This window comes from Eubalaena glacialis, chromosome 20, assembly GCF_028564815.1.
Source record: "Eubalaena glacialis isolate mEubGla1 chromosome 20, mEubGla1.1.hap2.+ XY, whole genome shotgun sequence".
NCBI lineage: Eukaryota > Metazoa > Chordata > Mammalia > Artiodactyla > Balaenidae > Eubalaena > Eubalaena glacialis.
In genome coordinates, this window is record NC_083735.1 from 17,955,195 (window position 1) to 17,969,673 (window position 14,479).

A 14,479-nucleotide genomic window follows, 5' to 3' on the forward strand; every position below is an offset into this window, starting at 1 on the left:
GAGATGATGGATGGAATCTGACAGGGACATCTAATAAATTCAGCAGACCAACTGAATTCAGTCTCTAGTAAACAACTATAAAATTGCAATAACAGATACTGGGAAGTTCTAAAATTGTAACTTAGGTTCACAATTTTTCTTCTCATCCATTCAACAAATATTTTGTTGAGTACCTGTACTGGGTTAAATTGTGTCTTCTAAAGTGATATGTTCAATTCTAAATCCTGTTTCTTGTGAGTGTAATCTTATTTGGAAATAGGGTCTTCGGAGATGTAATCAAATTACAAAAGGTCATATTGGAACCTTAATCCAATGACTGGGGTCCTTGTATTAAGAGAGAAATTTGGACACAGAGACATACAAAGGGAAGACAGCCATGTGAAGATGGAGGCAGAGAGTAGAGTTATGTTGACACAGGCCAAGGAACGCCAAAGATTGCTGGCAACCACCAGAAGCTAGAAGAGGCAGGGAAGGATTGATTCTTCCTTAGAGCTTCTTGAAGGGTGCGTAGGCATGCTGACTTGACTTCATATTTCTATCCTCCACAATGTGAGACAATAAACTTCTGTTATTTTAAGCCACCCAGTTTGTGGTAATATGTTGTGTTTTTTTTTAAATTTATTTATTTAATTTATTTTTTAAATTTTTGGCTGTATTGGGTCTTCGTTGCTGCGTGCAGGCTTTCTCTAGTTGTGGCGAGCGGGGGCTACTCTTCGTTGCGGTGCGCAGGCTTCTCATTGCGGTGGCTTCTTTTGTTGCGGAGCACAGGCTCTGGGCGCATGGGCTTCAGTAGTTGTGGCACGTGGGCTCAGTAGTTGTGGCTCGCGGGCTCTAGAGCACAGGCTCAGTAGTTGTGGCGCACGGGCTTAGTTGCTCCGTGGCATGTGGGATCTTCCTGGACCAGGGCTGCATTGGCAGGCGGATTCTTAACAACTGCACCACGAGGGAAGCCCCTATGTTGTTATTTTAAAATAATTTTAGACAATGACAGTTAAAAACACTTAAAATCATGTCAGGGAATCACTGTCTGAAAATACATATGTAAATTAAATCATGGAGTTTTAAAATTTGATGTTTAAAAATGTGTATCAAAGTGTACATAGTTAAAGAACGTCAAATAATACAGAGAGGCTTATGATGAAAATCAGCTGTCCCTGGGCTCATTCCTTCTACTCCATCCCCCTTCTCTGGAAGCTAACACTTTTTTTGTTGTTGGGTTTCTTTTCTGTTTTTTTGAAGTGTAGTTGATTTACAATATTATGTTAGTTTCAAGTTAATATTTCATTGTGCGTATATATGTCATTCTGTTCATCTAGTCATCTGTCGATACACATTTGGGTTGTTTCTACCTGTGGCTATTGCGAATAATGCTACTGTAAACATTGGTGTACAACTATCTGTTCAAGTCCCTGCTTTCTGTTATATCTGCGTTTTCACAGTATGGAGGTTTGTTCGTTTTTCTTTTTAAAATTAGCCTTTTTAAATCACAATTTTACATAGTATTGAAAAACATGTTAACTGAGAGAATTAGCAATAGTATTAAAGTCAAAGGGTACTTGCATTTTCTATTTTGAAAAAGGATAGATAATTCAGAAGCTGGTCAATGTAGCAGAAAACACTGAAGATATTTATGATTCAAGTAGAAAAGTACTGCATATAATTCATAAACAAGACAAATAGCTTTTTGTTCTTTATGATCTTTAGAGAGCACTAGTCTCCATCTCAGCTCTTCTTAGGAAAAAGATCAGTGATAAATTTACAATGAAATACTACTCAAAATCATTGACATTTAGTACAGACAACAGTAGATACATTGACAACATATACATATTTTTTCTAATGGGATTTATGGAATACAGACATTGAAAGTAATTGGATTCTTTCTTTTTTGTTTTTCCTCATATTTTTTTCTATCTTTCATTCTGATGGAGGAAAGGAGGCACATTTTTCAGAGATTTGTTGTATTTTATTAGGCCTTAATTGCATATAATTATGTCTAAATGAACAAGATTAGACCACTGGTATAGCTAAATCTAAAGAAAATAAGTCTTACTATAGCAGTGTTTGACTGCTATGCCTAACAGGAAAGGTGGAAATGTCTTCATTCCATATATATCTAAATTGTCATAATTGTAGTGAGAATTTATTCTTCTGCAAGCTCTTTCTTTACAAATAGAGTCTTGACAGACGGACCGATGGTAATGGCAGATCTTTCCAAGAACTCCCAGACAAAAGAAACATGAAACTACCCCCAGGATCAGGATGAAAATATGTTTGATTATAACATCAGATGTCTTGGATTAGGGTTTTCATTTCAACCTGAAATTTTGCTAATTTTGTAGGTATGACCTCAACATCAGCAAATGCAAAGTTTAGGAGACTACTGCATTGCAAATGGGCTCTGACTTTATCTTTCATGTAAAAAAAAGCTACCTAGGTGAGTTTTTAATAGAATTCCAAGATTATTTTATCAATCAGAAGATACTGCTAGCAAGCCTATTCATCTTCCTTCTCAATTTGTTTATACTTCTGTTTGCTTGCATTTTTCTTGTCACGTCACTTCTCTCCCCTCTAAAAGCCCACAGAGCGGGGGTGGGGGTCTCTATTTTACACTGGAAAACATTTTAAATGCCATAATTAACTTAATTTTCTCTACATGTTAATATAAGCTAATATTTTTAATGTAATTAAATATATTTAAAATAAGCTATATGTATAAGCATCTAGTATACATAGCACCTGGCATAAAGCAGGTACACAATACATGCTTGAATTTAAAGAAAACTAGCTACTAGGATAATAGAGTAAAATATCCATTTTCCTAAACTGTTGCTACAAACTTTATCATATGCATGTATAAAAGGATGACTTACTGAAAAAAAAATGGGTCTATAAATGCTCTTTGGAACATTTCTGTAATGAACAATTGTATGTCTTCTTGTGTTTTATCTAATTTCTTTGTCCATTTAGCTGTGTAATCTACTCAGCACTTCACTTCCTTCTGTGTATTTTGGTTATTTTGTTTACAATGTTGGATATTTTTAATTTTATTTTTTTATTATCTATCGTATACATATTAGTGTATATATGTCAATCCCAATCTCCCAATTCATCCCACCATCACCACTACCCCTGCCCCCCCGCCCCACTTTCCCACCCTTTTTGTCCATACATTTGTTCTCTACATCTGTGTCTTTATTTCTGCCCTGCAAACCAGTTCATGTGTACCATTTTTCCAGATTCCACATACATGCGTTAATATACGATATTTGTTTTTCTCTTTCTGACTTACTTCACTCTGTATGACAGTCTCTGGGTCCATCCACGTCTCTACAAATGACCCAATTTCGTTCCTTTTTATGGCTGAGTAATATTCCATTATATATACGTACCACATCTTCTTTATCCATTTGTCTGTCAATGGGCATTTAGGTTGCTTCCATGACCTGGCTATTATAAATAGTGCTGCAATGAACATTGGGGTGCATGTGTCTTTTTGAATTATGGTGTTCTCTGGATATATGCTACAATGTTGGATGAAAGGGTTAAATGATAACAAGTAAATTATATACTTTCATGGTAAATTAATTGCTATCATATGGATTTCTGCCCAGTGTTGTCATATAGAAAGTTTGGCCTTTAAGTGTTTCTCTTTAGACTGTTAAGTAAATATGGACACAGAATGTAATTTAAAATAAGCCTCCCTTCAGATAGAAAAGAAATAAGCATAATATTGTGCCTATACCTTTCCTGTGTGCATAAAAGAAGCTTGCCAACTGGTGGGCTTCTTTGGAGAATGATCAGGTAAGAACATAGCTCTTTTGTTGGGGAATCTCCCAAAGTCAACTTCTGAAGATCTTTTCTGTGAGGCTATTCATTCCTCCAGAGAGGAATCCCACAATCTCTGGCCTGGAAAGTAATGGGAGGAGTTTAGAGCTGGCTGCGTGGCTATCTAGCTGCCAGGATGGAAGTAACCTGGGGAGGGCTCAAACTTATAGAACAGTGTCTCTCTTTTGACCTCCATTGTACTTGTGGTCATGCTACCTGGAGTCTCTTTGGTTCGACCTTAATAGAAATAAGCCTTTCAGGGCTTCCCTGGTGGCACAGTGGTTAAGAATCCACCTGCCAATGCAGGGGGCATGGGTTCGAGCCCTGGTCCGGGAAGATTCCACATGCCACGGAGCAACTAAGCCTGTGCACCACAACTACTGAGCCTGTGCTCTAGAGCCCGCGAGCCACAACTACTGAGCCCATGCTCCACAACTACTGAAGCCCGCGCGCCTAGAGCCCGTGCTCCTCAACAAGAGAAGCCACTGTAATGAGAAGCCCGCGCACCTCAACGAAGAGTAGCCCCCACTCCCCGCAACTAGAGAAAGCCCACGTGCAGCAACGAAGACCCAATGCAGCCAAAAATAGATAAATTAATTAATTTTAAAAAAATATTAAAAATAAAAAAGAAGAAGCCTTTCATTTTCTGATGGGGTGGGAAAAACATTATTCACCTGGCTGTTCAGGGTTTAGGTGAGAAGCTATCAGCCCATCACCTCCACCCTGCCTTCCAAGCTAGTGGTCACCTCCAACCCAGCACCATCTGGGATACTGCAATGCAACCTAGCTTGCTTCTGGTGGTACTCCCTGCTGCTACTGCTTGCTATTCAGTTTTAGCAGCTCTGCCAATTCCCCCATGTGCTTTTTGTCATCTGGTTGACATTGCATGCCAGGTGTTTTCACCTCTCCCTTTCTCTTCCACCTTGTCAATCCATGTCTTTTCCATTTTTCTTTACTCCTTTCTAGTGGGGCTTTGTGAGAAAGAAAAAAATTTATGTGTTCAGTCCAACCCAAAGTCCCTAACTCCTTCTTAACACTTATTTTCAAAAATATACTTAGCCCATTGTTTTCCCCTTGACAAGGATAAGCATAGGAGAGGAAGTATGTCACTGCAAACAGACTAGCTTTATGGCAAGGAACTCATATTTTTCCCTCTGAGAAAGATATTCCCTCTCGGGGAAATTTTTCTTCAGAGGCAATAACTAAACTTTTATTAGGGTTGCCATAATAAGTTAGATGCTAGGGATACAACAGTTTTAGCAAGGTGTGGCCTTTGCCTTCAAAAATCCTATTCTAAACAAAATAGCATGGACAAAAGGAAGCAGTTGGAGAGAGACATGTAAAAACAAATCAAACGATAATTCCATCACCTGGCACAGCACCTGGAGCATAGCAGGCATGCAAACAGTGTTTACTGAGTGAATGAATGCTATATTGGTCTGTAAACATAGTATGAGATCACAGTGGAGGAAGTTAATTAGTTTTGTCTTGAGAGGTCACCTGGAAAAATTTAGTTTTTATATTTAATTACATATGGTTTAATGTATATTAAATTGAAATATAATACATGAAACAATATGTAATTAAATTTATGTTGTCTTTAATTTCCCTTTTAATATTTATTTTCATCTCTTCCCCAGAACATTGCCTTGATGTGGCAGCTATATTTTATTTTCCCGAGGCATGTGACACACTGCTGAGCAGATAGCCAATAATCAATAAATGCTTGCTGATGCCACGATTCTCTAGGACTGCTTCAGTTTAGTGCAGCTGTCTCCTCTCCCGTCAACCTGGCAGGAGACCTGTCCTTTCCTGCCAGGTTGACCTAGTGTTCCTTTGCAGAAGCACATGACTTAGGAACAAATAAGTCACAGCCATGTTTAGGAGTGAGAGTGGTGTTCACTGGAGAAAGCCAAGTAGCAGGGCCTCTATACCTCTGTGCAGCCTGTGTCCCCATATATATATATATAACAGGTGTATATGTATATACAAAGGAAGGCCATGCAGAATACAGGTTGGGGGTCACGGGCCTTCAAGGTGGAAAGCCCTCAGCCCAATTGCTGGGTCTTCAGTGACTTAAGCTCTCTGATCTATCCATTTGTATGATGAGGATAATAGTAGTTGCCTTATAGAGGTATTTGAGGATTAAATAAGATGTTTATAAAATGCATAGCCTAGGACAGTGCTAGGTATGTAATAAAAAAATATATCAGCCAGAAGTAAAACTGTGTGAAGTAAAATTATATGGTTTTATCTAGGAGACTCTTTGTTACTCTCTGCAATGCACAAATTTCACATATTTAAGAAATTCACATTATATCTTGCAGTGCTTCCCAAGACGCCCATGCATGCTATTTGTCCCTGAATTTAAGTAGTGCCCCTCTCATTCTGTAACTTTTTTTTTTTTTTTGGCCCCAGAAGGACTGAGGCTAACTACCTATTTTGTTAGCATAGACTGAAAAAAAAATTGTCTATTAAGTCCCTAAATCCTTGCTTTTCACACTTTGCTGTACGTTGGAATCAGCTGGAAGTCTTTTAAAAATTCTAAGCCCTGACTGCCACCTTTAGACATTTGATTCAATTTCTGGGCGTGGAAATATTTTTAAAGCACCCCAAGTGATCCCAACGGACAGCAAAGTTTAGGAACCACTTTTTAAATTACGTAAAAATTGAGAAAGAGATACATGAAAAGGACCTAGTGGTCATAGATTTTATAAGAATAAAAATAGGCTGACAAATAAATAATTCAGTTGATTCTGGTTCTTTTTTTTAGCAAAAAAAATAGGTATAAATTTGTCTGAAGATTATGCAGGTATTTCTGCCCTTCTAAGCTCCTTAGCTTCTAAAATTTATGAAAATTCACCACTGGCAGCATACAGAAGTTATTTTGAGGATGAACAAAATTTTTCATCAAGACTCATGACTTCAAGACTGATTTTTAAAATAATCTCAAGAAGTGGTAAAGTTAATTTTCCTCTACAACTTTAAAGAGAGCTTAAAGTTTTATATTATCTTGGTAGCTGCCTATACATTAAAACACTGAGAAAAATAATGCATATCACCTTCTACTTGTTGTAACTCTTTTTCTTTCTTCCTTTTTGTCAAAATAAAAAGCGTTCCATATACAAAATGAGTGACTATTCATTTAGCACTTATCATATGCTAGGGTGTTTGAAAATATTACAACAAAATGACCACGGTCCTATAAGGTGAGAATTATGATGTCTGTTTTACAGATCAGGAGCATTTTATAGTAAGTTGCCTAAGGTCACACAACTAGGAACTGAATGAGCCAAAATATGAAACCACGTCTTTGTGCTTAAAGAGCCTGTGCCTCTTCCATACTCCCAAGAGCCAGAGTTCCTCTGTTTTTGCTGTGGAACTGGTTCAATTCTATACAACGTAACAGTGAGCATCCTTCTGTGGGGGGAAGCCTGGGAAAGTCCAGGAGAATTTCCATGGCGACTCTCAGATTAAAAACAGCCTGGAACTGTGTCTGACCTCCTGGATCACGTTGAGTCAAGCCAGCATTGGTCTCATGAAAAATTCACAATAAATTAAGTTTATGAAATTCTTTTTGTTCTTGCAGTTCTTTCAGTGGGAAAAATGGCGAAGATGATCAGTTTCATCCTTCTCACCACTCTTCTGGTAATGGGCAGGGAAAGCTGGGTAAGCTCATTACAAAAACTATTGTTTTAAATACCCACTTAGATCTGAATTTTCTTTTATTTTGCAGAAAGTCTATAGTAACTTGTCACTGAAAAAACTTAACTAGGGGGAAAATGAAAAAGCACCTGCCACATAATAGGCACTTATTAAGTGCTTAAAAAATATTTTTAAAGTAAAAATCAGTATTCACACTAAGTAAAATCTTTTTTATTTACTGGGGTTATTTGGGTGGTTACATAATATTAAGAATTTAAAACTGTCCTTTGAAATTGACCTTGAGCTTTCCATTATCGGACACTGTCAGTGTAAACTAAACAGATTATTTGAAAGTAATTGCAATGAACTCGTGCCTCTCTCCATTCATGAGTAAAAAGGGAAAAACAATCATTTACTCAAAGTTCTGGGAGAAAGAAAACCCCTAGGTTTTAAATAAGCTTACTAACACTGTATATGTAGTCACATAAAAATTGAACATCCTTGCCCTGTAATCCTTTAGTTATTTTTAAATTGTATAGTCCACTATATTTAACAATATCACAACCAATTTCCCACTATTAGAAAGCAACACAGGATTCCAGATGCCATAAAATGTCTTTGCTGTTCATTTTTTAGACAGGTATAACTCAGGGGGCTAAGCAAATAACTCGTTCAGAGAGGATAAATCAAAGAGAGTTGAAGAGAGAGTCCGAAAATAAGAAATAGTCCTAGAGAAACAGCTGGGAGAGATTCAGTGACTTGGGCCTGGAGATGGGAGGAAGGAGTCCTCTACTATCATTTCTCCATTCTCTTGCTATATGACCTTCAGTTTAGAGGCCGAATTTCTATGTTTACGTTATAGTCCTTCATAGGAAGACAATGTATTTACATCTTTCTTTTGCCCCAAACAGAATATCTGAGCATGCTGTTCAGACAGCCTAGCAAAGTGCCCAGAACACAGTATGCCCTCATATTTATGGAATGAATACAAGGTAGCACATAAAGATAGAAACAGGAAGTTATGCAATTATAAATTGGGAAATATGTCTGACTGTATTCAAATGCCTATTTTAGGAAATAATGTATATAAAAGTGGTGTAAGGCACTTACATGTTAAAATTCATAATTTCTCAGCAAACATTTATGCTTATCACAGGAGATCATGACATGAGCTGCAAATAGAGTTGTCAAAGTAAAAACAGGAAAAAGGCAAAAATTTGTCTTTGGTCCTTTCTCTTCACTATCCCCTAGTGACTCTCCCAGCGTTGAGTACTTAAGGGTCTTTACTGCAGCTTCTTGTTCTCAGTAGCTTTTCCCAGGAGGCACACGTCTGCACCTCCCCTTCCCAACTCACCACATGTGCTTTATCTCTGGAGAAATCTGCTCAGTCAGATGCTGTGGAAGGAAGCTGATAAACTCTTTCACATGCAATATTCTTGGGTTATTTGCCTTTTTAGAGAAAGTAAATAATTTAACTGAAAGACTCAGGCTTCTCCATCCTGTTTTGAAGTAATTAAGGGAAAAACAACAAGTAAGCCAAAAGGTAAAGTGACTCCAGTAGAATTTCCAGAAACAGGTAAATGGGTAAGATACTCAAGGATCTGAGGGTCTAAAGTAGCATCCCTTAGAAAGGTGACCATGTGTCATTAGGTTATGAGCATTCAGTATATTTTGAAAACATATTAATACAAAAAGGTCATTCAAAAGCCTTGTTTATTTTACAGACTGACACACTAGTCACATGTAATGATGCTGTAAAGCACTTTCCTGTTGAGAAAGCACTCAGGAGGTGATATGTAGCGTTTGAGAGTAGGATCCTTCAACTGGATATGAATCCTGACTCCTCTTGCCCGCTGAGAATTTCCTGTTTCCTTGAGAAATTGCAAGTTTCCTCAAGGATGAGTCCCTTCCTACCTCGTGGAATCGTTACGAGGATCAAATGAGGCAACCACTCTACAGCTCTTGGTGTAGTCGTTCAGATTATTTTATATCATTTTTTAGTTCAAGCACTTTACCGTAAGCCATAATTTCTTATTCTCCAAATAACAAACAGTGTTAGAACTTGCAAACCACTTTCTGGTTAGAATATTATTCTGAAATGGGAGTTGGGGACAAATTTGAATCATTAATTTATCCAGCTTGTTCGGAGCGTTTATTCTCCTTAAGAACGAGATGCGCGTTACTCCGCAGGCTCTCGAGAACTGCCTGCAGGAGCAGGCGCGGCTCAGAGCCCAGGTGCACCAGCTTGAGACCCGGGTCAAGCAGCAGCGGGTCAAGATCGCGCAGCTTTTGCATGAGAAGGAAGTCCAGTTCCTTGATAAAGGAGAGGAGAATAGCGTCATTGACCTTGGAGGCAAGAGGCAATACGCAGGTCAGAATCTATGTTTCTTACGTGTTTCAGTAACTTACATCATACACCCGTGTGCAGTGGTGGTGCTAGTAACTTGATCACTTCAGGTTTTGCTAAAGAGCTTTTCCTATTCCAGTAACAAGCAACATGAAGCATTATACCAAATTTAAACGTCTTCTACTATATTTTACCCCTTTCTCTCTATTATCTCTGCAAGGGACATTGAATAGCATATACCAATTATCTGAGGATTTCAATAGTTTAATAAGAGATCATGACAATAGATTGTTTAAATATCAGTGTGTAAATGGCAGATTATATTTGTGAAATTTTACAGTTTTTTATTTGTGTACTGTATCTTGCTTCATTTCATTTATACAATTTTCCCTTCTGAAACCCTGATATGCCTTAGGATAGTAAGTAAGGTAATAGAATAAAAGGGCAGGTCAGGAAAAAGAATCAGAATTATTTAGGAAAATAAATAATTTTCCTATCATTTATGTTTTATGTGTATATTTTACAGTTTGGTCATTTTCCCTTTGATTAGGCCAGGTTTCCCCCCAAGAAACTAAATGATCTTAAACTGCTAACATATTGCACTTATCACTACACATATCCTATTCCCTACAGAAAACTATTCACCTGATTTCCTCCAGGCAACTTTAAAATAAACAAATAATAGTTGTCACAAATGAGAATGACATCTGGAATGCTTTGTTCTTATATGTCTACTGTACTGCCATGATATATTATAATTTCTCTGTTTATGAGCCTATCTTTGTCAATTAACTGGATACTTTATAAGGTCTGGGATGATGTTTAATGCACTCTTTCCTCCTTATTTCCCATCAGAGTCCTTGGAACATGCTAGAGCCTCATATTTATGAATGAAAGCATGGTAGTATATAGAAATAGGAATAGCAAGATAAGCAATTATAAATTGGGAAATATATCTGACTATAATTGAGACCTGTAGAGGCTAATGAGATGCCAAGCTGAGGAGAATAAAAACATCTTTATTTTGTGCTTCTAAATATACTCATCAGTGTCAGATATGAGTTGTGAGAATCTTAGAACGTATGCTTCAATAAAATCCTCCCTTTTTCTCTCTTTACTGAGATCCTAATCTCTCTTTGCTCAGACTCTTTGCCCTGAGTTCCTGACTCTGTTGTTCAGCAACCTGATCCTTTGCCCTTGATCCTTGGAGTCCAACTGCCTTCCCCACTTTAGGGGACCAGAGCCACTGCCCTGCAGAGTGGGACTGGATACAGAACGAGAATGGCGTGTGGCTCTGAAGCATGGAACAAAGAGGAACCAAGGACCGCTTGGGTAAAAACAGGCTTGAGAAACAAGGGACGGTCTGAAGCCATCACAGGGGCAGAGAACCAGGAACTGGAACCTAAGTGGAGAATTACTGGGAAGATTAAGCAAGACAGTGAAAGAAGACTCAGGAAAGCAATCAAACAGGAAGCAGAATCAGTAGTGATTTCTTGAAGACAGTGATTCTCATGAGAATCACCTGGTGACCTTTTAAAATGCTGATGGCCTGTCACAGTTTCAGGGATGCTGGCAGAAGACAAGAGACTCCAGGGTCAGAGACATGAGCTTCATGTTTGCACCAATGTGTCCAGCCTGCAAATACCAAGGGAGCAGTGTGGAATAATCCAGGTGGAAGGTGTGCAGGCAGTGGGCTAGGTCACAGCTGAGGAACCCTGAGCTTAGGAAACCTCAGTCTTTTATAATAGGTTACAAGCAAATCTGCCCAGCCTTTGCACCCCAGAGGAAGCAAACAAACCCACCATCTGCTCTGGGGCAGCCACTATCTCTATCTGCCCAAAGCTGTTCACTATAGAAACATCCTTGAAAAAAACAGTCCAGAACATAAGCTCTGTGTGCAAAATGTGCAGAAATGCAAGTGACCCATGGGAAACTATAAACAGTGCCTGAGCTCCAATCCAGGCCAATTAAATTATAATCCCTACAGGGTTGAAAAGGAGTGCTTTCCCTGTTGGGTGTGGATGAGATTGCTCAAGACCAAAACCAGATCAGGCTTCTTACCAAATTTCTTCCCACAGGCTGAAAAAGTCCAAGGTTCCCTGAGGTCACAAAGCAGAGGCTTTATTTCTTTTCAGGTAGGAGGTGGGGTCCTGTACCAGTTTGGTGCTCTTTTTTTTTTTTTCTGCCACACTGCATGGCATGTGGAATCTCAGTTCCTGGACCAGGGATCTCAGTTCCCCAACCAGGGATTGAACCTGTGCCCCCTGCAATGGAAGCCCATAGTCTTAACCACTGGACCGCCAGGGAAGTTCCCAGTTTGGTACTCTTTTTATTGGGTGTTTGAGACCTGGTTGTAATATGTTTAGGTATCCGACAAGGAGGCTTCAGGTACCTATCCTGAGACTGCAGAAAATGTCAGTAAGACACAGATTAGAGGGTAAGATCTTACTGGGTTAATTTGGTCAGTCATTGTGGATGACAGGATTGATTCACAGAGAAGTGGGTAATCAGAATAGTCAAAAGGCCATTTGATTGATTACTCTGTCTTATAGGCTGAATCATGTTCCCCCAAAATACGTATGTTGAAGCCCTAACCCTCAGTACCTACGAATGTGACTGTACTTGGCGGTAGGACCCTTAAAGAGGTGCTTAAGTTAAAAGGAGGCCATTAAGGATGGACCTTAATTCAATCTGACTGGTATCCTTATAAGAAGAGGAAGTTTGGACACACAGAGAGACACCAGGGATGTGTGTGCACAGAGGGAAGACCATGTGAGGACACAGCAAGAAGTCAGCCAAGAACAGAGGGTTCAGAGAAAACCAAACCTGCTGATGCCTTAATCTTGGACTTCCAAGCCCCATAACTGTGAGAAAATAAATTTCTATTATTTAAGCTCCCGAATTTGTGGTATTTTGTTCTGGCAGCCCTAGCAAGCTAATATATCTTACATTGCCTTAGATATCAGCTTCTGGCTTGGGAAGGTAGTACTTTTATAAAAAAAAGTTACTAGAGGTGTCCTTTCATCAGGGCTTGTCAGGGCTCTGGGCCAACCGGTGACCACTCTGTCATTGATTCACTAGAGGATATCTTAGCTGAGAGATCTGTAGTTTGTTCAGAACCTGACTGACCAGTGGAATGTCGGTGAGGTCAGAGATGTAAGGGGCTGAGAGCCATGATTGCTCTGGAATGGAGTGTTCCTGGTGGAGGAGTGAAGCATGTTTGGGGTAAATTCCTCAGTGCTGAGACAGGTAGATGAGTTGGCAGGGGTTACTGTGCGGTAGCTTCCTAGGCTATCCATTCCATTTGATCAAGGAGGGAGTGGACAGGCAGATTTTAACATCGCTTCCTAAATCTAGGAGACATTTTCCGTGTCAGTCAAGATCATGTGTCTTTAAACGCCTGATGGGGGATGATCTTTTTGATGAACAGATTGTCAGTGACTGGTACAAATGAGGAAGCCCTTTCAAGGAATAAAATGTGCCGTCTTCAAAAGAGTGTCTACCATCATCAAGATAATGTACTTTCCAGGAGATGCTGCTCAATGAAAGATGTAATCCAGCGTGTTCCTTCCACAGGGGCACTTGAGGATCAACAGAGGATGCTGGAAGGACACTGCAGCCAGTGGGGCGGTGGAGGGTGCCTTCCTGGACAGCGCCTGGGGTGTGCATGGCTTGGGCATCTGCTCCCCGCCACAAAGTAGTAAATCAGACCTGCCGCCCTCAGAGTTTCTCATCTCCTTCTACCAAGCATGGGATGGGGAGAAATGAGGTTGCCATTCTGAGATATGCTCATAGATTTAAAAAGACATTACATTTACTAATTCTAAACATTGAAAAGACATGGGTACTGGACCTCTTTCAAGTCTAACACAACAGATCCGCCTGAGACCTAAAATCATTCCATTATAGCGCCTGGTCAAAAGCTGCATCCACCAGAAGTAGCAGCCAACTGGCCCCATCCACTGCCCAAGTCTGTGGTCAGCTAGTGGCCGTATTATGACGGGGCTATCAAGCATTGGCTTAATTCTTCTAAGAAGCCCAGTTCAATCTGGAGCCACGGGCACCTAGCCAGCAGCGAAGTAGGAATAACATGTGTGCTTCCCCTGCTAAGTGTAAAACCAGACAGGCAGCCCATGAAACTGGCATGTTCTGACATAACCAACTACAGAAGAAACACCGGAAGGATCGCTGTTGCCAGTGAATTTTCCTAGAGGAATAGCAGAGGCTGTTATAGAAACAAAGTAGATTACACACCGACTCCGGGCTCCATCATAATGGCCTGGATCTGCCCTCTGTGGATGTCCCTGCCCTTAGTCACCCAAACACATATAACAGTCTATTTTAAAGCAAGGTGAAGTCTTGCCTATTGTTTGGAGAATGGATTGTAGCACTACTAACAATGGTCTTCAGGCAATTTGTTTAACTTCTCTATGCCTCAATTTTCTCAGTTGTAAAATGGGGATAATCACGGTACCTAATTTAGAGAATTTTGAGAATTAAATGAATAAATACATCTAAAACAATGAGAACTGTGCCTGGCACACAGTCAGTACTCATAAATATAGCTATCATTACTTTTTTTATGTTTCAAAGATAAATTGTTACACAATAAACTAGATACAAAACTACAAGGGATCCTGACAAAAATGAAAAGATTTA

The 14,479-nt window shown here is 39.4% G+C and overlaps 1 protein-coding gene across 2 annotated transcripts in view; it reads left to right on the plus strand.

Annotated features, from left to right (window-relative positions):
- FGL1 (fibrinogen like 1) overlaps nt 1–14,479 on the plus strand; it is a 49,985-nt gene that overhangs the window by 20,390 nt on the left and 15,116 nt on the right. For both annotated transcript variants that reach the window (XM_061177344.1, XM_061177345.1), the window contains exons 2-3: nt 7,418–7,497; nt 9,664–9,844. In XM_061177344.1, coding sequence (XP_061033327.1) covers nt 7,435–7,497; nt 9,664–9,844 — 244 coding nt within the window. In that variant the 5' untranslated portion in view covers nt 7,418–7,434. The remainder of the gene's footprint in view (nt 1–7,417; nt 7,498–9,663; nt 9,845–14,479) is intronic.